The sequence below is a fragment of the Contarinia nasturtii genome, unplaced genomic scaffold, assembly GCF_009176525.2.
Source record: "Contarinia nasturtii isolate CC-2019 unplaced genomic scaffold, AAFC_CNas_1.1 Cnas_scaffold_285, whole genome shotgun sequence".
NCBI lineage: Eukaryota > Metazoa > Arthropoda > Insecta > Diptera > Cecidomyiidae > Contarinia > Contarinia nasturtii.
Window position 1 is genome coordinate 4,634,118 of NW_022197640.1, and position 27,853 is coordinate 4,661,970.

The window sequence follows — 27,853 nt, forward strand, 5'->3', positions numbered from 1 at the left end:
TATATTGTTCCGTTACAAAAAACACACGAAATTTTATTCAAAAAAAAAAAAGAATTATATATATTTTAGTATAAATTAAATAAATTAAATAAATTAAATATGGGGAATTTGGGCCTACGCTAAATTGTTTATACAATTTTCCAGCATTTGATCTTCGTCATTGGTTGCATAGTCGCATTGCTGAAATACCGGTGATTCACTAAAAGCTATTCAAATAAGATATCGTTCAATGTAATAATTAGTTCATCTAACCTCTAATTAAACCTGAATAATTTTGGTTATTTATTTTTCTATACTCTCCATAGCTCAATCGTCTCAAAATTCTATATGAAAGTCTAAGTTGCTCGAGCTCTATTCCATGACTGTTTAACTCATGAATGAATTTCTTTGCATGCATTTTATTTGCTGGTTCAATCTTCTTATTCGTTCATTTTCTCATTCGTTAAACATTTCATGAGCGATGAGTGTGCTTGTTTTTAAGATGTCTTATGGTATAATTATCATTAAACTATATTTTCTTTTTTGTTGTTGTACAAAAAATTCAACACAAAAATAAGTGTTCGTTTTCCGCGTATCGAATGGAAATTTCGATGAATAATAAAGCGTGCAAATATTTATCTATTTTTTTGTCCTCGGTGAATTAAATCATACAATCCAAATGGAATAGTTGAAAATAAGAGAAAATGTTTACAATTTGTGATAAAAAACAAATTTTTCGTTTTGATTCGTTCGAAAACGCAAATTAAATTTAGACATACGTTTATCTTATGCAATATAATCTTTGCTCGAAATACTATAGAAAGAGTAACTCTGTTTGTTTGCACTTTTCAATTTGTTTTTGTTTTTTACAAATGTGATGTCTTCGGACGGTGACATTTATTTTCTTCGAATTTGCTTATTTAAATAATTATATGATGGTAGAGCTTGTTTGGTTTGTGCCATCACAATTGTTGGCGGTCGATCGTTTCGTTTTTCGATTATTTTTGGCTTCAGCGCATCACTATTGTCGACGATGGTGTTCGATTGGTGTGCACTAGCATATGGTGTTAGATCGCTACCATCGGAGAATGAACGACCCGAATGTACATAATTACTGGTGCTCCATGTTGGATCAACCACACTCGAATGACCTTGTGTATCCCAACCGGTGGTGCCGCTTAGAGTGCTGTACGGAATACTGAAATCTGGCTTACCGTGTGCATTATGAATGTGCAAATGGACATCTTTGTGCGGTGCCCAACCGTGACCATGTTGGATTTGTGGTGCCGCCCAACCGTGTGACGGTGCGATATAATGGCCATGATCATGTTTCAAATATGAACCAAATTTAATGGCAAAGAATGTTAGATTCAATATCAAGATCAATGTTCCGATGAAAACACCTTTGAATGCCAAAAATAATGTCATCATAATGACGGCCGACAACACTCCCAATTTATACATGATTGGTAGAAGTGCCGCTTGAAATCGCTTGATTGTTCCAAATGTACGACCGGTTTCTTTTTAAAAAGATACAATCAAATTAATTTCTCGTTTAAAATTCTTTATTCATTTTAGAGCGATTAGAGAATTATTTGTAGGCCAGTGTAAATTAAGCAACGCGGCTCTTTTATTCTTTTCAAACAAATTTTTTTCTTCTTCATCTTCGTTGCTTTATTAATAGCCAAATCAAAATACAAAATAAAATAAATAACTGTTTCGAAATAGCAACAACATACCAATTTCACTGGATTTGAAGGCGCGATCTTCAGACTCATCGGTCCCATTGACAATTGATCCATGTGCATAGACGAATAAAAATGCACAGAACACCAACAGTGTGATGATTTGATTTCCAATCTTCATTGATATCATTGTTGTAGCGTTTTAATGCGTACTTGTGCGTTGTTTATTTCTTACACTTTTCAATTTCTCGAAACTTTCTTCGAATCGAATCTGAAATGAATGTAAAGAATAAAATTCAGGTTAGTCTTCACCTAATTGATATTAAGCTCATGAATGTCGCTATGTTTTCAAATGAGCATTGCAATCGCATTTTAATGGTATATTATTTGAAATTATTGTGAGCTATGTCGTTAAATAGAACGCATGCATGTCTAACAGCGATATAATACTTAACGTTAAAGTGAGAAACATATGTCGCACTTCATCAAATTATTATTACTATTATGTGTTTTGTTTGCTTCATTTCACTTCATTCATACATCAAAGTATTTCGTTGGTCCATCGTAATTTGTTTTTTTTTTCTTTTGAGTTTGCAATCTATGTATGGCTATATTTATTTAATGAGGATTTATATTACAAAAGTCTATAATGATTTAAAAAGCACTTTTCGTTTTTATTCGCATCGATTGATTTATTTGGAATGAACCCGTTTTTCTAATTCTCAATCCATTGGATTCTCTTTTCATGTGGACACGACATTCGAAAAATCAAAATACGTTTGACTGTGACAAAAATGATTACGAGATAATACAAACGAGAAATGAAAAAAAGCGTACGCAATGGAGAAAAAAACGCTACGCTAATTAAAATGGAAAGTTGTAAAAAAATGCGTTTTTTTCTCTCTTCACTTTTATCTTTCCCTGTCACCGCGAAAATAATACCAATTAAAGTCAGTTACACGCACATCCGATTATATTCGATGTAAGCGAAAATATACGAACGATAAAAAATATCATTCAAACTTCTTTCGACTTAAAGGTGTTTGTGCATCATCGTTGTCCGATCTTTTATGTATGACATTTCAAATGCGAAACATTTTACTCTGCAATTGTAAAGTACACTTGATCGCTTCTATTGTTGATTTGCTTGTATTTCGAATTTCTTTCGATTTGAATTGATTCTTTCACTGTAATTACGAGTTGCCGCAATGTTCTAAAGATCTTCACCTTAATTTGGAAATAGTTTCGTTGCTCGATATTATTTCTTGTCTAAAAAAAAAGAAAATCACAATCTCTTTTCTTTTTCACTCTCTAGCACTGTTGATTCTTTTTTTACTTTTCTATAATAATCAATTTCGTTGATTTCAATTGAGTTGTTCTGTTTCTATTGTATATCATGAACAACAGACGAACTGATGAAACACTTACAGAAAAAAGAAACTCAAATATTTGATAAAACTGCTTGAAACGCACTGAAAATTTCAACACTTGTGTGCAAATCATAAGATGTTGTGCATTACTGAATTAAAATCTGCAGAAAATCGTGATTATATAAATAGTTTTGGTGACCGACCGACGAAATTTGGACAATGGTAGGAAAAAATGAGAACTTTTTTTTTCACTTAAAAAAATTGAAATTATACTTTTATAACAGACCCATATCGCATATGAAAAAGAAGAAGAAGAAGAAAAAGCACTTTATCAAATACCGTAGGCACATGAGAGAAACTGAAAATTAAACATAAACACAAATGCGGGTCCAGTGAAATGAAGTGGAATTATAACAAGATGGGAAGTGAAACAGACATAAAAGTGATATTATTTGTAATTTGTTCTGTTTCTTTTTTAATTATTTGATGCTATGGTGCAAAAATAAATCATAGCCATAATTGAATTACCCGCAAAACATAAAATCATTCTAGGTTAAAAGCCATTTCGGATGCGACAATAATATTTGTGCTAAAAAAAAACAGAAAACAAAGTATGTAACACCTTTTTAACCAGAATGAATGTGGGAAAATTCATCTGAAAACGAATGCGAGAGGAAAAACCGCAAAACCAAAGTGCAAACATGCGGCGAGAGTATACTCATAATTCTTACGTGTTTTTTATATCCCAAAATCAAATCAAAACAGTAGTGAAACTTAAGATAGTTCTGTATACATATTATTCTTGTATTTATTATGGGTGAAACACAAACTAATTGGATCAAACTTTAAAGAGTGAAATTAGGCCAGGGTAATTATAAATGCTTGATTCTGTGTGGTAGTTCTATGTGGATTGTAGAGCCATTGTAAATGGGTACGCGCCTTTGACCAACCGACCAACCGTCGAATCGCGTAAATTCATTCAAATCATTAATAATAGTTTCGAAAGAGTTTTCTCATCGGATCAATACCATTCAATTGTGAGCGATTTGAAAACAAAGTGGTCCCGGCTACTCATTGATTGTAGTACACGGAATTATGATTTGTGCTAACTCATTTACAAATGACCACATCTAATTGGATAATTTTCCATGTCGGCAATCTGTAGCATGTAAGAATTTGACGAATTCATTAGTTTCGTAAGTCAAATTGTGTTGATTCGACTGTTATTATGTGCCGGCAATGTGAAAAAATGAATTAAATAAATGAAAACATCATCAAAAAGTCAAGTGCAAGAAAACTGTCGGTTTTTTATTCTTTGTTCTCAACATTTCTGCGTTGCGATGATTTATTAATTTTTGATTGTAGCAAATGACGCACGCTGTTGGTGGTGCAACAACGCTTATTACATCAAATTAACATCAAATGTAATACATTTTGGGGAGACAATGATATGAAGCGTGCTGATTGTTTCACAATAATTTGATTTGTCTATTGAATGTTTGCATATTTTGTTAAAATTGGTTTTTTCTCAATTGGTGCTGTTCTCTGCCTCGCTATTTGTACTAACTAGGAAGTGGACAGTGGACACGGAATACCATTTAATTTGATTTGAATTGCACGCGGTCGACAGATTGATAATTACAATGAAGATTCAGATCGATCTTTGATTGTGAGAAATTATATCATCTCGAGATTCTTACGTTGCATTACTGTTTTCGTGTATTCCGATAACACTCTAATTTGCATTTTAAAGCAATCAAAACCGTTCGTTTCATTTTAACTCTTTCCTAATTCTTCTTTCGATTTAGATAAAAAGAGAACTGATGGGCTTAACTATTTTCATCTTGTTTATTTGACTATTCGGTTTTATCCGTCGATTGGGAATTCGTATTCAAATATGTTTCGTATTTTTTTCTTCTTCTTTTTTTAGTTCAGTGGTTTCCATTATGATTATCCGATAAACAGTTGTATTATTGAAATTTATTTGTTTTGGCATTCATTTTCCTCATCCAATGACTTTTAAAGAAGACGTGTAATTTTTCATTTGGGTTTCATTTTAACAGAACCTCGTCTACCTGACACTTTATTGTACCATTATTATGAGATGATAAACCGGATTATAGAAAATTCAAAAATTGTGCTTACGGATATTCATATCACGGTCGATTCAGACACAAAACGACATATACGCACAGCTGAGTGGCCAGACAAAAAATTTAGACAAGTCATAATCTTTATTCTATTTTGTCTCCCGTTTTATTATTTCGATTCATATTTAGATGTTCATTTTTTGGTGTGGACACTTTTGTGATGTGTTTTTATTTTATTTGCTTTCGCCGACGAAAGAAAAGAATTAGTTTTAATTGTCTTCATTTCATTCGCATTATATACGTTTAAAAGATTGGTGTGATTCCAGTGAATGAGCATTTAAAATGATGTGCATTCCTTTTCATCAACGAATATAAAATGCCTCTTTCTGGAATTGGGTCACACTTCGATATGGGTCACTAGAACTAGTTCAATTTGTAAATTTTCCGTTTTTTCCTCGAAAAATTCTATTGAAATATTTTAAGAAAATGGTGATTTTTTGTGTGCTTTTTTCAGTATAATTCAAAAAAAACAATAAGCTATTATATGGATATTTCATCATAAATTTTTTGTTCACATACGACAATGAATGCTTTCACATGCTATTTTGTGGGATACACAATACATGCTGCCGTAAGGTATCAAACTTTACATAAAGTGTGTAAACATAACAGCATCACCGCTTTTTGATTTTTCGAATAACAAATTGGATTGTCATTCAATTGACAACGCTTAGCAAATGCAAATGAGTTGCGTGCAAACGGATAATTGTTCGCTGCGTGATACCAATGGCAGCAAACGAATAGAAAAAAAACCAAAATACGGAAGAATGAATTTAATTTCTATGGTAGAAGCAATAACAAAATTGATTCTATAAGTTTTTATTTCCGTTGATTCTATCGTCCGTTTATTGAACGCGCGTGTTTGGAGTGCATAGTGCGTGAAAAAAAAAAACAAATTCTAAATTGCTTATTTCGAAAATGAAAATATTTGTTGATCGGTATTTGAACTTTGTTGCTCGCTTTATGTTCACTTTCAATCTTAATTTGGTCTGATATGTTCGAAAGTCATTTCACACAGTGAGCCAGTAATTATTTTTCGTGTTGAACATCTTCAGAGAGAAATATAACTATGTGCATAGCATTTTCGGTGCTTCATGCACGTATCGCATTATTAACTCAAAATGACTCAACATGTTTGTCCGGCCGACCAAAAATCGACGTCGTTTTACTTTCAGATTCTTTAAACAAACAAACCGACTAAGAAATTGTTTACTTTGATGAAAGTGCGCGCACTTTTAATATTCAGTTAACATAAAGTGTCAAAAAAAAATAGCCAAACAAATTCACTCGAACCATGTGAAGACGGAGAGAGATGATGAACGTGTCGCATTGACCGCCATCATAAATTTCTATTTACTTTTTAACTTGCAAGATAAATAATACCACGTACGATGAGCAACAACTCTCCATTTTTCGTGGATTTTTGATGTTTTATTCATTTTTTCACGAGAAACCTACTTTTTTTTGGTAATTTAGCACCTAATCGAATGGCATGCAACCATTTGACTGGCCTAAAAAGTTTCAACTGACCCAATGAATAAATGCAAATAAAAATTGTGTTAGGAAAACGACGCTTGCGGACACTTTAACTCTTTTAACAAAGTATTCAATTGCAATTACATCGCACGTGTACTACACATTTAAGATATTGCAAACATCTGGAGATTGTAATCAATGCTGTATGTTTATGCATGCTGTATTTTTTAGTGTTCTAGAGAGCGATGTAGGCAATTTCAAAGTTCTCGGTTAAACTATTTTATGGAATCAGCGGATGTTGGCGTGAATACGTAGTGTTCATTGCAATTTTCCTAACATTTTCAATAATTGCATCGAAAAAAAAAATCCCTTTCAAGTGTTTAATTACAACCATGATAATTGTTGAATCACCCAACAATTACGCAATTCACCTGGTAATTCTCCGTAGCAAATGATCCGACAAAAATAAACCAAATGAGTGTGTGCCGTGCTCTTCGAAGAAGTGTAAATACATCATGATGTATATTTATTGTTGCATCGATTCCTCATTTTGGTGGCGTCTTACACACATCCATTTATTGTTTATACATTTCTTTTGAAGAGAGAAAATAAGACGGAATTTAATATGCACTTGACAAATTTTTAGTAAATTTTCATTTAAACAAGAGACGAAACAATACTGTTGCCTGTGGTACAGAAAGCGTGGACGTTTTCTTATGAATCTTTCACAGTTATTCAATTTGCCAGCAGACACAAAACAAAAATCGGTTCTTGCAGTGTTCTGGTTAACAATCATCATTCGACTTGGTAATTCATGGGTTTGGTGTATGATTGCATATTTTGCAATTCAAGCCAAATCGCATATTCTGCGCCGCTTACGATTCCATATGCATGCATATCACATTGAAAAACTTTCACAATTAAAGTGAATAAGAAAAGATACACTTCTCTCCTCATACGTGTATTCATGTATGCATATCCCCATAAATACACATGCATGTGTAAAATATGTCGTGAGTAATAAGTTTTCATGCGAAAGCATACAATAGCAAACATTATCAGATTATATTCGTTATTCTTTTCAGCAAGACTTTTTTTCCGCGATTTCAACAGCATATGAATCGCGCGATTTGTAAATAATTCTTTTCATTCGTTTGTGTGTTCTTTCCTGTTTTCAATTTGTAATGGTGTTGTTATTGCAAAATGAAACGAAACAGAATGAAGAAAATAAAAAGTCTATGCAAAAAGAATGAATCTTAATTGGGTGAGATTTAAGATGCGAACTCGCATAACCTCTTATCAGCAGCAGCAGCAGCATTATGTAGTAGGTGTACAAAGTAAGTTGATGAGAAAAAGTGCAAATCCGTTCGGTTTTTTGTTTGAAAGCATTCATTTGCTTCAAAAATGAAATGAAAACAATCTTAAAAAACTTTTATTTCATGAATCATTTCAGAGCGAGATTTTTTCTGTTCGTTTGAATCCGTTATGCTGTTATGCGAACTCATTTCATGTATGTCTGCGCGCCGAAAATGAAGAACTGCAAAAAAAAAAATAAAATAAAACAAACAAACCAGCTAACTTTGGTCGATGACACAAAGTTATTCTCAATCATCAAATATGCTACACTTCTACGTTGTTAAAAGATAAACACATTCGCGTACAATGGTCACATTCTCAGTGATTAAAAACAATATATATGTAAGAAGTTGTTTGACGACACTCACCTTAACGCGTTTTCGCCGGGACCTGCTTGGATTTCGTATAATTTTTAAATAAATTAATGTGAATGGCAAAAAGAATTCGAACGGTAAATGTTTTAACGTGTTTCACTTCTCAGCTGTCAATTGAGCTTTGGCGTCTGCACCTTATTTTTGATTGTGACGGAATTTTTCGACGAAGTAAGGTAATTTCACTCGAAAATCCTTGCTGAATAATTTATGATTTAATTTGAATTTGTTCCTCAAGTTTTAAATCTTGAAATCCAGATTGAATTTAGATGAATAGTCTTCTTTTTTAGTCTTTTAAATCTTGTTAAGTGTCAGGATGTTGACATCATATGATTTGTTTGCATAAAACTACATCCGAAGAATGAATTAGCCGTTTCATGATATGCAGCATACACATTATCCGGTCTTTATCAATTACGTTTTTTTTTTGCTATTTTGCAAACTCACGGTACGCTCAATTCATTGGAATCGGCTTTATTTTCTTCTTAAACACAATTAAAAATGATAATGAAAACACTATTGAGAAACTTTTATCCGGATATATGTGTGCAACATGAAAAGCAAATTTTACAGAGACAATAACAGTAACGCCAACATCTAAATATCACGAAAACAAAACGTAATGTTCAAAGACATTAATTAGATTTTAATTACAAGATAATTATTTACTCGGCGTTATTATCACGTAATAAATATTGCTTGTTAATATTTCTTATTAATCGTCATTGGCCCTTGTCGATGCCATCAATTTTCTCATTTGTTGTTTGATGTGCACTCGGTGAATTCACTTGTTTGATTATTGAATAGGGCACAAGATAAGGATGAGGAAGTTGCGCACGCGGCCAATCACACTCACGCACATAAATTATGAAATAATTTGATTATTGTTCAAAGGCGATCATTTACAATGTATGTTTGTCGGTGGGTTATGCCTAAAAACTTGTTGCACTGATTTATCGATATTTAAAATTGATTTTTTTCGTGTGTGTTTTTTTCTCTATCAGCATGGTACTTGCTGTCGTTCCAACTCGGCAAACATTTATCGACTGTGCTGTATTATGCCGTTGCCATTGGTTTACTCATCGCACGCGTATCGCTTCTTCTTCTTCTTCTTTTTTTCTTTTTTTATTCTGTCTTCATTTCTTCCTTTGCTCTGGCACACTGCTGCCAAAAAGAAAACCACATCGTTGATCGTCAGTATGTGTTGGCGATGGTGTGTAACAAGTTCAGCAAAAGAAAGCACAATTGAGCGCTCTCTATCATCATCGTTATGTCTTTGTGAATGGCATTCGAAAAAGAACGAGCAAGCACAGAATGTGAAAAGTGAATCACAACACAGATGCTTTGTTATGTTTTCTCGTCAATAAATGCGACGGTATTGTTACACGAACATCGCGACATTTGGATACATACGCTTTGAGTGTGTTTCTGTTTGCAGTTTTGTTATCATATTGGTGCCTGCAATTTACACGATCAACAACGTCACAACAAAAAGCATTCCCTGATCTTAACGCACGTTTATTGTACGATGCTTCCATTTCGATGTCGATTGAACGGAGTGAAAGATGAAGAACAAATACAAACGTTCGTTAGCATTGCATTTTAATGTATATTGTTATTGCGTGTAAGACAAAACTCGAACAAGGTGCGTACGCCGGCGATGACATGCATTCAAGCTCTTGTTTATTGAACTAATTTAACATACACACTGTGTTTATTCTCATTTTTTAGTTGTTGTTATTTCTCCCGTTTCCCAATGCAAACCAATCTAATATTGTGTCACGGATTTTATACGTTAATAGATTGAAAGTATAGTGAACTAATGAATTAAGCACTAGCCATCAATGGATTCGCATGGCCTGAAAGAGTAGTGTGTGTCCGTGCATTTAATGTAACCTGCTTTTTCCTGTGGCATTCATTTGATTGCCATGTGCCTTTTTGAAGCAAACACAAAATTCAAAAATGTGAATATGATGGCACGAGCGCATATATACATTCTATTATTTGATGTTGATTTTCTCTATTCATAAATCGAAAACCTTTTAATGAATTTAAAACGGGGTTTTGGTAGAATAATTTTGTGATTGAGTTAAGAAATGTTAAGATTCATGAATTTGGACAGAAATTGACTTTTACTAAACCGATTTTATGTTGATTTTGCATTTCATCCATTTTATTCAAAAAACCCAAAAACTGAACCGATTAGGCGAATTATTTTTTTAAATTGGCTCCGAATGAATGGATTCAACGGTGTATTCACACGCGCAAATCGTACGGCATTTAATGAAAAGACGATGATGGAAAAAAAGAGTTAAAATTAAAAATCTTTCTACATTTCTTTGTGAATTTTGATGAAATAGAAGTTATCAACGGCTTTTTATTGAGATGTGCTCGGTTCACACGCATGTCAACGGCACAAATTTACTCAAGCTCTAGCTTGACTCAACTACATATATTCAGATGCTTAACACAATTTGTTTTTCACTTTTTTATTGAAACAATATGCGTGGAAATATATAGTTTAGAAATTAAAAATTTAAATGATCATCATTTCATAGACATTAAGCAGCAAAAAAAATGAGATTCTAAAAATTAGATAAAAACGGTTTGTTAAACACTGGTCTAAGAGAATTTCGTTCGCTTGAAGAATTACTTTCACTGGACACACGATACGGAAGAGTGGATAATACGTGGTTCAATGTCGACAAAACAAATCTTTTTTCGAGTATCTGTTTCAGTCGATTCCGTCGATCTTAATCTGCCTTAATTGATAGCAGCTATTTATTTAGTTTTATTTGTTTTTTTTTTGTGTGTGTATGTTACAGGTAGGTAAATTTACTAAACAAACAATTGAGAGAGGCTGCTGCTGTACAGATTTCATCGTATATTGTTTGCATTGTATTCGTTTGAAATGTGAATACTACTTTCTGCACAATTCTATACCACCGCCACCGCTATCACATACCATTTGACACAATTCTTTCCACTCATTTTCTTTTGTGTGAGCCAGCCATTTGCGTTCTTATAGGTTGCTCTAACAGGTGGAATGAGATTCATTAAAATCGAAACGCACAAAGCACGAGAAGAATCAAACGAAAGAACAAATAGTGCTTTGGTAAACAAAACGAAAAGCAATTGAAATCGATGACTGGAATGGTTTGAACCAGATAGAAATCTCGGTTTCACATCAATATAGCGCTGAAGAAGAAAAAATCAGAACAATAATAAAGCATTGAAAATTGCGCTAAGAATTACAAACTAGATTGCAGCAGCGCATAATACTCGGTCACACAAGAACAATTCAATCGAACAAAATGGATCATTCGATTGAAAGTTGAATAATATAACCAAAAAAAAAAAAAAATACTTGCCATCAGAATTTTCTTCTCAAAATCAATCATCATGCTTTCGATTTTGGTACAGTAAAATCTAGGAAAAATAGAGCAATATCGATTCTGCTGTTGTTGTAATGAAAACACACCGATTTTCGTATATAATATTTTTCATTTATTATGAGTAAATTATTTTATTTTTGTTCTGACATGAATACATATAATTTTTTTTTCTTCATCATTTGTTGTGTTTTTCGCTTACTTTCATCCTCCTATCCCTATAATAAATAACATTTGTTTTTATTTCGTTTACACTTTAATATTTTAATAAATAGGTTTTTTTTGCATTTCATTTTTATTCTGTAACAATTAAGGTATACATATTTTATGTTCATTACTTGTCACTGTATCGTCGTCATCGTCGTGGTGGTGAGTGAGTGTTTTTTTTTGTGTGTATTTGTATCTGTTTGGGTGTATGGTTCAGTGTATTTGATTTATTTAATGTTGTCGCATTTTGTTTATTATCGCTATTTAGTCAGTTTTTTTTTCGCTAATGTTATTACATTTTGTAGTGTTTTTTTTTTGTCTAAATCCACAACCATTCTCATTTCATTTATTTTTTTAACCATTTTTATATATATGTATAGATTTATATATACTATATGTATGTGAGAGCTCCTAAATCTCGTTTCGTTTTGTCTGTTCTATATTAGTTTTGTGAATGTGATGTGCATTCTGTCCACTTCGGCTTTTCTTTTCTTTTTTAAATATAATTGTAGAATTGGATTTTTTTTTAGAGAAATATAGAATATTTTGATTTTATTTCTTATTTAAGCCGTTTGTCTACATATTTCGTTTGTCCTATTTTGTTAAATGGTTTATTTTATTTGATTCGGTAGGCATTTTCTAAGTGTGTAAAATGAATGAAAATTGATGTATTTCTTTTGATTTACCTATGTTCATTCTTAAATTCAGCTGGGTTTATTTAAATCTTTTGTGATACATGAAGCAGAAATAAATCGCTTCATATTCGATCTAAAATTAAATATATTCTCTGTATCGAAAGAGTTTTTGATTAATGCCAAACAAAATGTATGATTATCACCTCATTTCACATCTCTTTTTTTTCTCGCCAAAAGTATACATTGCTTTTTATTTTAAAAAAGAAGAAGAAGAAGAAAAACAAACGTAAGTTTGCATTTGGTCATTCAATTCAGTATTGCTTTTCAATAAGTTTGATTCAAAACAGTTCATTCAATTTGGGTGAATCATTGTTTTCCATCATTTATTCTTTCTGTTGAAGGCAATTGAAGACAAAACCAATTGGTTTCTTTGCATTTAAGTGCCAAAATGAACACGAATTTCGTTTTCCTAAATTTAGAACAAAAACAACTAAATTAATTCGAAAGAAATAAGCGTTTTGTTATTGCTTTTCATGTTGGTTGCTTTTCAAGTGATCAAAAAAAATGTATGTATCGAACGATAGCTCAATTTCAACAATTGTTATCATCGAGCTAATAATCACCATTTGAATTCGTCACTAAATTTGTCTATAGTGGGCTGTTGTTATTGGTATTATGTATTTGTTTTTTTGTTTAATTCGTTCCCGCCTTATGTGGTTTCGTTGCAGTACAAAAAATGAAATGAAATCGTTTATCTGAATTTGAAGCCGTTGATTTTAAGCGACTTTGTGTTTTAAAAAAACTGTAACAATAATGCGATTCTAGTTTTCATTTTCAGCGATTTCTATATCATCTCCATCGTATTGATTCACTATAATCATTTCTTAAGTTTTTTGTATCTTTAATAGTTTTTTTTTTGCTTAGTAAATGTCTATATAAAATTTCAACAAAATATTGTCCAAATTATTATGTTAGTTTCTAAAAAATGTGTGTGTCTGTGTTTGTGTATTTAAGATGCAATTTGGTTTTCAAAAAACAAATTTACAATGTTCAGTTGAAATGCTGTTGTTTTTTTTTATTTGTTGCTTCGTTCAGTATTCATCGTCATCAACAAAGGTACATTTTTCATTTGATTATTTGCATCAAATCGGTTAGATTTACCTCTATTTATAATGTTTTTTTTTTTTTTTTGTATCTGTGTATATTTTTTGATGAAGTTCAATGCCAGATTTATGCCAATCGAATCGATGCCGACACATATAAATTAACATTTTGTATAGATATTTGGCCGAAATTGCACGTTCTATTCATGTCATTTAACTTCATTCTAAATTTCGAACGATTGGCACGCATCTGACATTATTTGTGTTGATTAAAGTAGTAAAGTTTCTTCTAAAATATGTTTTGTTTTTATTGGCAATTACAGCAGTTAGATGCAAGCCACTTTATTATTTCTATAATATGCTTTTAGTATTAAATAATTTTCATGCTCTTTGACAGATGATTACAGCGAAAAGTGTGAGTGTGTTTTGTCTTTCATTTTATATAATTTGTAATTGTGTGTCGGGTTACAATTGTTATGATTCTTTCGATTGAATCAGGATTCCATTTGCTCAAGCACAAAATTTTAACCATCCGATGAAATATATTACCGGTTATCACATAGTAATTTTTTTTTATCTTATCTAATCAATTTTGATTCACGAACATCGATTCACTTCATTTAATATTATATGTATATAGTTTGTTTTGTATGTATGTGTGTGTGTGCTTTTCGTGTTCAACTCAATGTGGTCTCATTTTATCTCTTTTTTATGTAGATTTGTTCTAAATCATCGAAGACGAGTGAAAATATAGTACAGGTAATGAAAATAATATTTGGTTAAATTTTTATATTTTGATTGGATCGACAGAGAGCCAAATGAAAGTGCTTGTATGTAGAAGACTGGAGATTGATTTGATTTTCGGTGAGTTTGTCGTTTCATGTGTGTGTGTATGAGGGAGTGAGTGTGATTATTCCACCAAAACGGGAAGTATATTCTTCAGTGTATTTTGGCTGTTTCTTAATTCAAAAAGCATTCCAAACGCATTTCAATTGTCAAAGAGACTGACATCTAGTCACGATATGAACCGTATAACTTAGATATTGTTGGCAAATATGTATACTCTTCTCTTCAAATTGCATTAAATATTCAATTTAAGCATTTCGATCTAGCATAAATTCACTTTAATACGGTTCATGGATCAATTTTGAAAACCACTTTAAAAGAGCTCTTCGTTGAACTGTTTGAATATCATCACAAAAGTCATCTTATGTTATCAGCAATGGATTCGTGTTTAGAATTTATACGGGATGTGAATATGATCGACTTGAACGAAATGGATGCTTTCAGTGTTCATTCAGGGACACATAAATTCGATTTCCACTGACATCATTCTCTTTATCCAAATATCTATTGATTTAATCATTATTTTTGGCATGGATGTTTTGTGCGAAATGGATGCACCAAATCGGTCCATTTCATGAAATTCAACAACAACAAAAATTCAATCATTTTTTTGTAAATTATGTTTGGTTTGCTCAATTTTTACACAAAAATATGATATCTGTAACTTTCAGGAAAGTCAGAGAGAAAGAGAGATAGATAAAATCGGGTGCATGTGTATGAATATGACATTCTTTCAAACTACAGTTTTACAATAACGAACACTACCATTCGTTTGGTGCTCTTGTTTTTAATAACTTTATTGCGACAAAATACACGACGTGGACGTTCTAGGATGTTTGTTGTAATTATTCACATTTGGTTTGCCGTTTATTGTGAAAATGGTTGAAGCCGCTTTGTTATCGAAAAATGAAAAATTGATTTCAATGCTACATTCAGTCAACAAATAGACGTCTTCGTAGCAATATGATCATTTAATTGATTTTTTTTAATGTGTGTTTGTGTATTGTTTTTGCTCATTTTGTTCTTCTTTATTAATTATGTTTAGCAAGTAATATTCATGAATCGTTCTCATTCAGATAAAATTGATTTTTATTCCTTTCATCAAGTTAACTTGTATTTTTACTAAAATCTTGTTCACCCATTTTCAATGTATCTGTGTGTGATTTATTCGATAAACTAATAATTTATCAATTAGTTTATTTATAGCACATGATATTAGATTCAGTTAAGCTAATTGAAATAGTTCAGAAAGAAAAAAATGAAGAAGAAAAAAAATCGGTGAGAGACTTCGAATAGCGTCACCCGTAAGAAAATGAAAACAAATGCTCATTCACATGACAATGAATGGTATTTAAGAGAGTGGTGTCATTCAAAATCGATCGCCGAACCAATTTACTCTGGCTATATGTACTTAGCGTTTTTATCTATTGATCGATTATCAATTGTATTTTATGTTCACCATCACTTATTGATTCATCTCTTCAATTATAACTATCGTTATTATTATGTATATGTATATATAATATATATAATTGTAGATTTGAAATTTATTTTATTTTTATCATTTTCTTTATTTTTCTTTTTATTGTGGATTACTTACTTATTCTACGCCAATATAAGTTTACAGGTTCGTTTATATAAATTATTTCCAAAAAATATCACCAATTTTTTTAGTGTTTTTTTTTTTAATATTTTCTTTTTTATTTTTGCATCATTTGCTTTGTTAAGTGTTTATATTTTTGTTTCTTATCTGTCTGGCACAGAACATGTATCTTTGTGTATCATTCATTTTATCTTGTGATGCTAATGAGATAGAGGTGGAAATGTTGGATGAGAGTGTGAACAAGTGGTATGTCTTTGTGCAGGACAGGCTTTATAATACGAGCATATGACAATTTGTTACGATTTTACTTGAAGTAAAGTGGCGTATTAAATGGGAAGGATTTTTTTTTGTTTGACTGTTGATGCAAACGTAAATTATAAAAAAAAGATAAATTTTATATTTTCAAGAGAAATTTCAATGGATAGTTGAAGGGAGACATAGCTGAAATCGTGTTTGATCAGCAATTGAAGCAGTATGTATATGTGCGCCTTCTTGTAGCTGAAAAGAAGTTTTGTTCAATCAAAGAAAAGAAGTGTTTGACTTCATGAATCAATCTCATCTGAGGTAATAATTATGTGTCGCTTTCGTTGGATGGAGGTTTTTTATAGGCATATTTTTTTCCACGTCGTAGAAGCATTTGTACGATTGACATTGCACAAGAATAAACAGTGTGTGCGAGAGAATCAGAGATAGAACAATTGGTTGTTTCATCGTCCGCAATCCACGAATGAGAATTATGCACAAGTTACAATCTATCTTTTCATGTTTTGCAACATGAAGAGAAATAACAACAACAATAAAAGAGATTGATTAAAGACCTTCTTTCCATCACAAGATAAGGTAATCTCAACAGAGGTTTCGATTAGTTTTTGTTTTGTTTTCGTTTCTTTATCGTCGCAGCAATGCATTTTTTTTAGTATCGATTTATTGTATTTTCATTTACTCATCTACATGATAAAACCACAGTCTGCGACATGTTGTGGTACAAGGCCTGTTTCATTTTTTTTTTTTTTTGTTTAGTTTGTTTTAATTTGCTTTTTTGGCAATAATAAAGTTATTTCGTTTCGATTTTTTTTTTGTTTTCGATTTAAATATATAACGTTAATAAATAATTATATTACATCTAAATCAGTTTTTCTTTTTGTCTGTATGTTTATGTCTGCGATGTTAATTCTGTTCTCACCATTCATCGAACAATTTGATAACATTTCTTGTTAAAAAATAAAACTTTACGTATTGTGGAATTATAAATAATAAATAATAACAAAAATTTGTTCAACGAATTTTCGAACATTAACAACACCGAAATTGGCATTTGACAATTTTCCTTCACTTAAATTCAAACACATTTTTTTTTTACAATTCAAAATCACTTTTCAATTTATATCGTCGATTATTTTTTTTTTTTTTTTTTCAATAAATTTTAGATGGAATAAATCGGTTGTTTTTAAATAATGAAAACGAAAAGAACCAAACATTCTTGCGAATTCTTGTTTAAAAAAAAAAGAAAATTCGTTACGTATATACCGAAAATTATTTGTCAAGATTTCGACATCATTTTAAAATTTTCTACCAAATTCACGATTATTCCGACATTTTCGCCAAAAAATCAAGGTCTTTTCACGAAAAAAAATCTTGACTTTTCGAGAAAAAATTCAGTCGGAAAAATGTAGAGAAAAGAGAAATTTTTTTTCTTGTCTTTAAAATAAAATTGAAGCATCAATCTACTTCCAATATAAACAAAAATTTGGTTTGTTTCGATCTCTCGATGAAAAAAAAAATGTTCACAACAATAAATAGTTTGTAATTTAGCTGTCATCTGTTCGTTTCTTTTCTCTTAACACAGTACCGAATCACGTTTATGTTATCGACATTGAACAATAAAGTTTTTTTTTTCGTTTTGAATGCGATTCCAGAAGTTTAATCCATATTTAATTAAATTTTCTCCACAATTTCTTCCATAATTATGCACACGTACGCTGTGTTCTCTATTCATTCTTTCCGCCATTTAGTTTACATATTTGCAAATTATTGATTAATATTACTATAAATTATAGTTTCATTCGTTAAATCTAATAATAAATTATTGTTTTTCCTAATTTAGTTGTTGTTTGTTTTACGAATATATTATACATCTAGTAATAATATAATATTCTGTTTCCATCTATTCAGTGATAACACGATTAATGCTTTTTATTTTCAATGTGTTGTTTAAATTATTATCGCTTTAGTACTTGACATCCTTTTTTTCTCATTATCTTCATTTCGTTTGGGTTAATTTACATATCGTGTAAATTTAGTTTACATTTTTTTTTTGTGTGAAATGGTTTTGTATGTTTTTGGTGCGTGCATGTGCATCCGCAGAAATGGATCGAATGACGGAATTGTATTCTATACATTTTCAAGATCAATTATTGATCCATTCTTCGAAACTTTCGCACGCATGCACTTCGAAGTTATCTGTTGCTACATTTTCCCAGCGTATTGTTCTCTTATTGCTATTTCTGGTTGATGTTTACTTTATTTAAATTTTTTGTTGTTGTTGCTGTGTTTGTTTGTGTATCTCAAATAAAATATTTATATCTTTGTAACATTTCAATATATTGTTCGTTTGTATTTTGTTTTATTTTTTTATCATTCGTTAAGCCTAATTATTTTATTTTATTTAATGTTTTTATGTATGTGTTTGTGTGTGCTTGTGTGTGTATGTATATATCTTTTACTTCATATACCTAATATGTTCGATTTTTTTTTGTCACTGTATTCAATAAATATTTTGAATAATTTCTAAATAGTTATAATAGTCGAATAAATATACTGTTCCTAAATTTTTTTTATCATCATTTCATTATTCTTTGTTATTTATTATTTTTCACGTCTTGCCATTTTCTTGACATATTACTCTCATTGCTAGGTCATTATTTGATAAATGTATTTTTTATATATAAATGTGTATTACTCGTTATTTTTTTTTTTTTGTTGTTGTTATTAAGTAGTTTCGGTGTGTGTTCATGTGTGTGAATGTGTTTTGTGTTTATTCCTGGTTGTGTTTTCTGGCTTAATACATTTTATTTTTCATCTTCGTACTCATTTTTTCTCGAGTATTGGCTTCCGGTATTTGTTTTGTTCAGTTTTACGGTTTCGACTGTTTTAATCAACAATTTTTATTTAAATCCTTTTTTTTTTAATTACAAGTCAAAATTATACATATAGTAACAATTTTACAACGGTTCATTTTATACAATTTCAATTGATGATGAACGTGTAATTTGAAAAAATTTTGCGCGCGCATATCCTCAATGCAATTGAGCGATTTTCACTGGACATAAACGAAATTTTTTTTTTTTATAAACATGTGTACATGAATATTATTATTTTTTTTAAATATTTATTCGATATACGATAACAAGATGCGATTGATCGCGACACAATTCGACAACAATACACATAGAGAGAATGTGATTCACTTTTTTTGCTCATCAAATTTTTCGTTATATATATATATATATATATATATATACTATTTATATAACCGGTTTGCTTTGCTTATTTGATTTTTTCTGTTTTATTTTATCTTGGATAATCTTTTGTATCATGCATTTCGTACGTTCTTTACAGTTTAGTTGTATTTTCTTCATTTAGTTAAAATATTGTTACAGATTTTTCATTCATTTATGCTCGATAAATTGCTCTCTATTCAACATTTTCAAATATGTGTCGATAAAGGTGTAATGTGTGTAATGTGTGTCTCATTGTCTGTGTGTGATTCCATTTTTTTACTCTAGATTTTTTTTCTCTCAATAACAACATGTAGATTTCTCGTAAGAATTATTAAGAATTAACGGATAACCAAAAAATCTGTATTTTGGTAGCGCTTGCAAAAGGTTATCAAAAACAAAAAATCAGTCTGCAATTAGTACCAATCTCGGTTTTCTTTTTCTTGTGATTTTTTTTGTTCATTTTTGTTTGTTCAATATATATAAATATATGTGTTTTTTTTTGTTTTAAATATTATCATTTTGTATTTGAAGATTATTTTCTAACAGGGGTAGATTCCTAGGCAATTCAAAGAGAGATAGAGAAGAAATGACAAACGAATTATTATCGATTGTGAAAAAATGGAATATTTTCGCCGGACTATTTTCGTATATTCAAGGTATACATACCTTGATAGCTTTGTGGCCATATTGCCGGTATATTCTGAAAGCAATGCAAAAAATGTCTTAGAAAAGTTCGATCGTAGGCGAAACGAAAATTAAAAAAAAATAATGAAGAAAAATAGTGAAGCACGGTCAATTAAATTTAGACGGATGGAAGAATACTTACCATTGGTACACTGTAATATTGATAATATGGTTGGTATGGTATGGTTTGCGGATATAATGCTGGAACAGCAGCTGGTGAGTATACTCCGGCCGCAGCAGCCGAGAATTGATCGATCGGAATATTGTTCAATGGAGCTGGTTGAGTTGGTGCATAATATACGGCACCATTTGTCGCAACAACTGCCTATTTGTACAAGCAAACCAAAAAAAATTGCACAAGATATGTGTGTTAGGATATTTTGTTCTGAAATGCATTGACTTTCGTCATAAACAAATGGCACGTGATTGAGTTTTACCTGTTTTTTAATCGCTGGTGCTATATTTAACTTTCTGTCCCTTAGCACTACACATTCACCCTGTAAATTTTAAATGTAATGTTGGTGTGAGCAATTTAACACTTGGGAGTTAAATTAACCGATTAAAGATTGGTACTTACATCAGCCTGTAGCCGTTGTGCTTCTTGCTCTGTTTCAAATGTTACGAATCCATAACCTTTACTAACGCCGGCACGATCGACAATAATTTTTGTTGATTTAACATTTCCATATGATGAAAACACTCGACAGAGCTCTGCTTCTGTTGTGTCACCGCTGATATGAAATGCGCACATCGAATAATAATATACATATGTATCAGAAATTAATGTGATCACGTGTGTATATACGTTTAATAAATCGAGCGATTATTGCTCTATAACTCACCTGATTCCTCCAACAAAAATTCGATTCGGGATTAGCGTTCCATATTTTGGAGCCGCCAATTGTGCATCTAGTTGTCCATTTGAAGTGTTTGTGACTGCCATTGTTTGCATTTGTGTATCTGTATTACTTCCGTTTGACTTCGAGTATATTTGTTGCTTCGAATGTTGTTTATTTTGCTTTTATGTTGTTTTTTTTTTGTTAAATTATTTGTTACAAAAAATACTTATTTTTATGGTTCTTCGTAAAATTTTTGTTGTTTGTTTTCTTTAATTTTAACTTTTAATAACTATGTTTCGTTTTTTGATTTTTATCACGCTTTTTGGCACTTTCTTGTTTGCTTCTGTTGATAAGAGAGGAAAAAATGAAATTAATTTTCTAAAAACTGCGAGAAATCCATTGTAAAATAATTTAGATGTGCCATTTAAGTGAGAAAAAAACGAAAAATTAACAACAGTCAATTAATTAATCATTCAATTTGTTCAGTTTATCACAAAATACCAGTGAAGCTTCAACCGCTGCTGGGTGTGCAAATGTCACATTAAATATAATATAGTTATGAGAAACTTGTTATGATTCCCAATCGTCTCATTTATGTTACATTTTAACAATTTATCGATCTTATGAATGTGACATTCGAAGCAGAATGGATAATAATTATTCGATTGACCATGTGTGAATGATAGTCGGGCAATTGCAGAAACATATTGACCCAGAGCGGAATTAATATTAAAATCCTTTTTTTTATCGTGTTAAATCAAATGCTGAGCCATTCAAATTAAGATCATATGTATTGTGAGATACACTTTTGCATATTTGGTTTTTTAACAGTGCCACATATTCCGAGAAACAAGTGGAATAAAAATGAGCACACATTTTTCGTTTGTGTTTTCACTGAAATTTTTTGATTGCTTTCAAGCAAGTTTGACTTGCAATTTGTGATGTCTGTATGTGGTGTGTATTTTTTTTCGTATTCAATGTTTCTCTCGTTGCAGAATTTACATGCACATTAAAAAATCACTAAGTCGTTGTTCGACACTTTTTCGAATTATTTTGAGACTTATATAAATAAATTGTTTTTGACGATTTGACGTTATAATTTTCCGTCGTTTCCACGATATTTCACGTAAATTAGCCGTATTTTTTGTTGCATGGCACGTTCATATCAATAAGTATAACACACTTATTCATTGCATATTTGACTCTTTCTTTTCCTTATTGTGTGTGCCTCTTCAGTTCATTTTTTTTTCGTATGTACTTTTCACGCACATCGTATAAAAACAACAACAACAATAACACACCATTAACAACAACCACAGACGGAACAAAACTCGCTTCGGAGAGCGAAATATCAACAACGTTAAATTCACAGTGAAAAACGGTATATTCGATTCGAATATAGGTTAAAAGATAAATAATGTACGATCTCTTGTTTTATACTTTCTCAACGTTGATAAATTTCTTTACTGTGTCAGTACACCAACCAAATACTAACACACATACACATTCATACATAGATCATCACATAGTGGCGATATATCGAACGGAGCATATACACTGGCACGCACACATTCACCAACGGCACACATTCATTTTCGCTCAGTCGGTCGGACGTTTCCTCTTTCTTGGTCGCGCGAGCGATTTAAATCAAATATCGCTGTACTCGCATTACAATAGCCCAGCAGTACTCAGCAGCGCGAGTACGAACAATATCACATATTAAAGCAAACACAAAAACTCATACATGATAATCCATCCGAATGCCCATACACGCTCAGTCACTCACTCACTCACATACACATACACCCGCCTGACACTCAGTAGCAATTCTGACTTTTTTCTACTCGTTTCACATTCTGCACAATGACACTCGAAGCTCAGCGCTTTTTTTTCTTATTCTCCAATGCAAAAATATATAAACACTTTTATGTGCACATATGTAAAAGACTCATACATGCGAATACTTGCACAGAAGAAAACATATTTGCTGCTCTTTTGGAAAATATATATATATTTATATAGAGATATATATATATATTCGATAGAAGGAGGAAAAAAAGAGTTAACTAAGTTAACAACAATGAAATAAGTGAAAAATTCTCAAATTAACATTTTAAAAATGATCAGCAGCTGAGAATTGTCATCAAGCACAAATAACAAATATTGACAAAAATCAATAGAAGACAGCTTTCACTTTTCTCTCGAAAAATTCTTCTGATTTCTTTTTGCCATGTATTATTATTTTATTATTATTTTTTGTTTCGTTGGTTTTTGCTGAAAACTCACGAGCAACAACAATACAATGACAGACAATGATTTTGTTGTTGTAAGGCGAAAATTGAAAATATAAGAGGCAAAAAAAGCGCAGTAGAAGAAAACAACGAACAAAAAAACTCGAGCACTTGGGCAATCAAAAAGTATATCGCTAAACAAAAAATGTCATCCCACACTCAAACTGAAATCTCTATACTTGATTTTACTATTTTAAGAATCCATTCTATTTGATACTTTTGATAGTTACGTTTGTTTAAAAATCACTTTATTTTTCTTTTAAAATAAATATTTTTCTATGAATTTATGCTGCAACGTCGTGAGTGTTCTTGCTCGGTTTTTCGAATTCTGTATGTATCTTATCTTCGTTTTACTTCAAGTGTATAATTAAAATTTCAGTTCTATTCTGTTTTACTTGTAATAATCTTCTATATTTTTTTTCTTTCGTTTTCAATTTTGTTAAATGTATGTCTTGCGATTTGCGAATAAATTTTGGTTCCTTCGCTATATTCACACTGTACAGCAGTACATCACTAGTTCGCTCTCGAAAATATATCCGTGCACACTGTGAGGTGTTTTGCGTATTTTTCGCTCTCCGTTTGTGCATGTATGTGTGCTTGCATGTGAAAGTGTCTTCGCGCTACGATGTGAGCGTGCAAATCACATGTGTGTCGATGTATGCGTTGAACGAGTGTTTCAAATGGTTGAAAATTTATCGAAAGCAGACAACTTACGGAATGTGTGAATGAATGCGAATTTTTGGCGCCGATGCCGCGAAAATCAAATCATTGTTTAAATGATGTTTGCGTATGTGTTTTTTTTTAAACATTCCGCCATTTTGTAAGTATTGGCTGATTTTTTTTTCTTCAACTGTAAATATCAACAATCTTTTGCGCTAAATTGATCATTTTATCGGACAATGACATTCCCGTTCAGTTTTTTCTCGGCTTACCGTCCAGAAATTTGTTTATAAACAATTTGTACAAACAGTAGCAATTATGAAACTCACCAATCTCCACATGCTAACTAGTCTAACTGTTTATTATTGTTCTTAAAATGTAAATGAAATAAACGAATGTTTTTCGATTGTGATAAACTTGTTTTTTTTTTTCTTTTTTTGGAAACCAAGTAATAGAACCTGAATAATATAATATGTTATTCGTGCAAAAGTCAATAGAAGAAATACTATTTATACATAAATGTTGCGTATGTGTGGATTGAAAATTAGTTCCTATAAGAAAAATACATTATCTCCGGCTAGTTCGAGCTCCTCGTGCCGTTGTCTTACTTGTAGATGTTTTGCTGTGTTCGCCGGTGGTTGCGCCACCACCACGATTTGATCCGGTTGTTTTGACCGTTGCCGCAACGCTATTTGATGATGAAGTCCCTGATGTAGTGGTTGCTGCGATTGATGGTGGTATCGATGTTGTTGGTGTTATGGTCACCGAATTTCCATTATTACTGTTGTTACTATTATTATTACTACTATTCGATGATGTGCCATTATTGATGAGCACTGTTGATGATGTGGCTTGATTTTTTTGTGTTGTTGCATTGACTGGCGTTGTTAAATTCGGATTTGGTTCGCTCATATTCAAATGTTCATTGAAATTCATGCAAAATTCACCAACTTTATGAATGTCACCATTTTTACCCGAATACAATGTGAGACAATGTCGCCAAATGGCTGCATATCCTTTTGTTAATCGCACTATATCGCCAGGCACCAATAAATTTCCAGGTTCATCCCATACGCTAACATTTATAACGGCCGTTGGATCGCCAACTTTGAACGTTCGCACAACTCGATTCTCTTTTGTTACGGTCGCTGCGCCAACTTCCAAAATTATAAACACCGTATTGATATTCTTTAAATTTGGTCGAATATCTTTGATCGATATGAACTCACTACTGCTTTTGTAGAAGAAATCAAACATGCCAAATAATTAATCATTTACATCTCTTATTAATGATGCCGTATGATAGTGATCAGTACTTACGGAAACATTGCCATTGTTTTCTCTGTCTCTTCCTCTATCTGGTTTTCACACAAAAAATAATTAAGCCGTTTGTTACTCCAGCCAGTGACGTTTACACTACGAAGATGTTAATATTACTGTTGTACTTTGTCCACTTAGTGATTGAAGGTCATCCTTTAACTTTGATTATTTTTCAAAGCAAAAACACCATTTTTGTTGATGAATACAAAAATCTCCTTCTCTTACCGTGTTTGATTAACTCTTGACGCTGATTCATGTATCACACAGTGAATAACATCAACTCCAATTGAAACGAGCCGTCGCTTTGACATTTCATACTGACGTTTCATAGCTAATTTGAATGGTGTTGCCCATAGTGAAAAAAAAGTAAATTACTTACGTTTTGATTGCAACGATGTACGTTAGAACAACTTTTTACGGAAATGCTTTCACACTGAATCAGTATCACTGATTTCATTTTAATTGTATAATTTTTTTTTTCATGTCGTGACTTATTCAAATTTAAAACAAAACTCACTTATTCAAAACGAAGACCTGAAATGATAACAAAAAAATTCATTTATTTTCACTAGGTATTTAAGAAATGCCGATATACTGGATAAATAAACCTTGAAAAAATACAATAAAATCGATTCATTCACCGCATGTCATCAAATGCGATCGTATTTCGATCTGATTTTGTCCGATTTTATTCTTTCAAGTATTCCAATCAGATAAACTTTGACCATTTTTAAATACGTTTCATTCATTATTTTCGACGTATCAAGAATCAAGTAGTAGTAGTTTGATTTGGTTTTATTGTGCTAAAACAAAACGTTTTTATTTCTATTATAAGCGTGTTGGTTGATTAAAATATGGGTTTGATTTGGAACTAACAGTCTTATTTATAATAGGATGGATGTTGCAAATAAAATCAAAGTGAAAATTTACAAACAACTTAACAACTTATATACATATATTATATCTCACTTTGTGTGAGGGATTTTTTTTATGTCCCTTCGAGTATTTTAATTGATATATTAATGATAACAAAAACTAATAAAAAATGGTACATTGTTCTCGACCTATAATCTCAAAAAATGTAATGTAATTTAAAAAATTTGTATATTCATATAGAGAATGTGATGCTTTTTACTTAATATCTGCGGTCCAATGATCCCATGTTTTTATTATTTCGAATAATGCTTGGCCAGGGCTTTCGGTTGCTTTTAGTTGACGTTGACCATATAGATTGTAGTTATCCGCAATTTTTTTCAATGAGACGCCTTCTTTGATCAATTGTTGTGCTGCATCTAATTGCCTTGCTGGTGGTGCTTCGTCTGTGAATTTTCCAATGAACGCAATGCAAATGCTTTTTTCATTGAAGCCATTCGTATGTTTGCCTTGAATGTTCCAGCCGCGACCAATGTATACATTTCCATTGCCACCAACCAAGAAATTATACGAAATATCATCCATTTTAAGTGTCTCAACGTGATACGCTTGAATGCTTCTCACCACCAAATTACAGCTGGCCTAAAAGAAAAATGAAAACAAAATCGAACACATGGTGTGAATGAATTATCGATTTGCCGTTCATTTTAATTACCAGTGTGCTACAGTTCTTCGTTGCTGTGTGCGCGATTATTACACGAGTTGATGGTAATTCAAGCTGGATTGGCACCACTTCGGGCGGTTGTGCAATCCAATTATTTCGCGAAATGAACTTTAGCTGCCCGGCCACATCTGATATGAAATCTGTTTCTGAAACTATACAATTATTCACAATAGTTTTAATAAATATCAAAACAAATCACAAATATCGCACCAATTCAGTTTTTATACTTACGATGATCGGAGAGTTGATTGTTTGCATACCAGCGATTGCGTGCATATATGGCCGATGTTAAAAGTGAACCAAACAATGCTCCAGAGAGGATGGACACCACAATTACCATTACCCACAGCCATTTGGCTTGGAATTCATTGTAATTTCTTCGAGTAGAAGCTAATTAATGCACAGAAATACGCATACATACATTCGCAAAAAGAAATGAAGGAACAATTAAAATCTATATCAAATAAATTCTAATTTAAAATTTACTATTCATTTATTGTTTCGAAATATTTTATAAAAAACAGTTGCGATTGATACGTACTTAACATGATTCTATCGTGGCTTGTCTTTCCGTTAATTTGCATTTGCGGTGCAGTTATTTCTCTTTCGCCTTAAGAACGCAATTGTTTAAATTTCTGAGCATCGCTTTTATTTAAGCTACAAATTCGGCTCAGTGGATGGGGATTAACCGGCAAATTATCTCAGTTGGCACCAGCAATATGGCATCATAATAACCTTATCTATAAGCGCGCTCAACTGCAAGTTAACGCGACAATGAAAAAAATATAT

At 31.6% G+C, this 27,853-nt stretch overlaps 4 protein-coding genes across 8 annotated transcripts; all 4 read right to left on the reverse strand.

Annotated features, from left to right (window-relative positions):
* Positions 1–107: 107 nt before the first annotated feature.
* Positions 108–9,516, reverse strand: LOC116337634. 2 transcript variants are annotated; one of them, XM_031762322.1, is made up of 4 exons: positions 8,835–9,516; positions 8,385–8,735; positions 1,719–1,935; positions 108–1,499 (listed from the first exon to the last, which is right to left on the reverse strand). In XM_031762322.1, the coding sequence occupies exons 3-4, from the start codon at positions 1,852–1,854 to the stop codon at positions 877–879; spliced, it is 759 nt and encodes a 252-aa protein (XP_031618182.1). In that variant the 5' UTR covers positions 1,855–1,935; positions 8,385–8,735; positions 8,835–9,516; the 3' UTR covers positions 108–876. The 2 variants fall into 2 exon arrangements, with proteins under 2 accessions (XP_031618182.1, XP_031618181.1); XM_031762321.1 differs by having other exon boundaries at positions 8,385–9,516.
* A 10,428-nt stretch (positions 9,517–19,944) lies between these two features.
* On the reverse strand, positions 19,945–24,014 carry LOC116337676 (protein boule). 3 transcript variants are annotated; one of them, XM_031762438.1, is made up of 7 exons: positions 23,718–24,014; positions 21,200–21,539; positions 20,935–21,088; positions 20,795–20,854; positions 20,500–20,682; positions 20,340–20,373; positions 19,945–20,229 (listed from the first exon to the last, which is right to left on the reverse strand). In XM_031762438.1, exons 2-7 carry the CDS (start codon positions 21,307–21,309, stop codon positions 20,213–20,215), a joined length of 558 nt encoding a protein of 185 aa, XP_031618298.1. In that variant the 5' UTR covers positions 21,310–21,539; positions 23,718–24,014; the 3' UTR covers positions 19,945–20,212. The 3 variants fall into 3 exon arrangements, with proteins under 3 accessions (XP_031618298.1, XP_031618296.1, XP_031618297.1); XM_031762436.1 differs by having other exon boundaries at positions 19,945–20,373; XM_031762437.1 differs by lacking the exon at positions 23,718–24,014 and adding an exon at positions 22,498–22,749 and having other exon boundaries at positions 19,945–20,373.
* Positions 24,015–24,582: 568 nt separating this feature from the next.
* LOC116337633 (SOSS complex subunit B homolog) lies at positions 24,583–25,765 on the reverse strand. 2 transcript variants are annotated; one of them, XM_031762319.1, is made up of 2 exons: positions 25,468–25,765; positions 24,583–25,381 (listed from the first exon to the last, which is right to left on the reverse strand). In XM_031762319.1, exons 1-2 carry the CDS (start codon positions 25,479–25,481, stop codon positions 24,715–24,717), a joined length of 681 nt encoding a protein of 226 aa, XP_031618179.1. In that variant the 5' UTR covers positions 25,482–25,765; the 3' UTR covers positions 24,583–24,714. The 2 variants fall into 2 exon arrangements, with proteins under 2 accessions (XP_031618179.1, XP_031618180.1); XM_031762320.1 differs by having other exon boundaries at positions 24,584–25,378.
* An 833-nt stretch (positions 25,766–26,598) lies between these two features.
* Positions 26,599–27,447, reverse strand: LOC116337605 (peptidoglycan-recognition protein LF-like). The gene is made up of 3 exons (XM_031762284.1): positions 27,296–27,447; positions 27,056–27,216; positions 26,599–26,982 (listed from the first exon to the last, which is right to left on the reverse strand). The coding sequence occupies exons 1-3, from the start codon at positions 27,402–27,404 to the stop codon at positions 26,599–26,601; spliced, it is 654 nt and encodes a 217-aa protein (XP_031618144.1). The 5' UTR covers positions 27,405–27,447.
* Between the last annotated feature and the right edge of the window lie 406 nt (positions 27,448–27,853).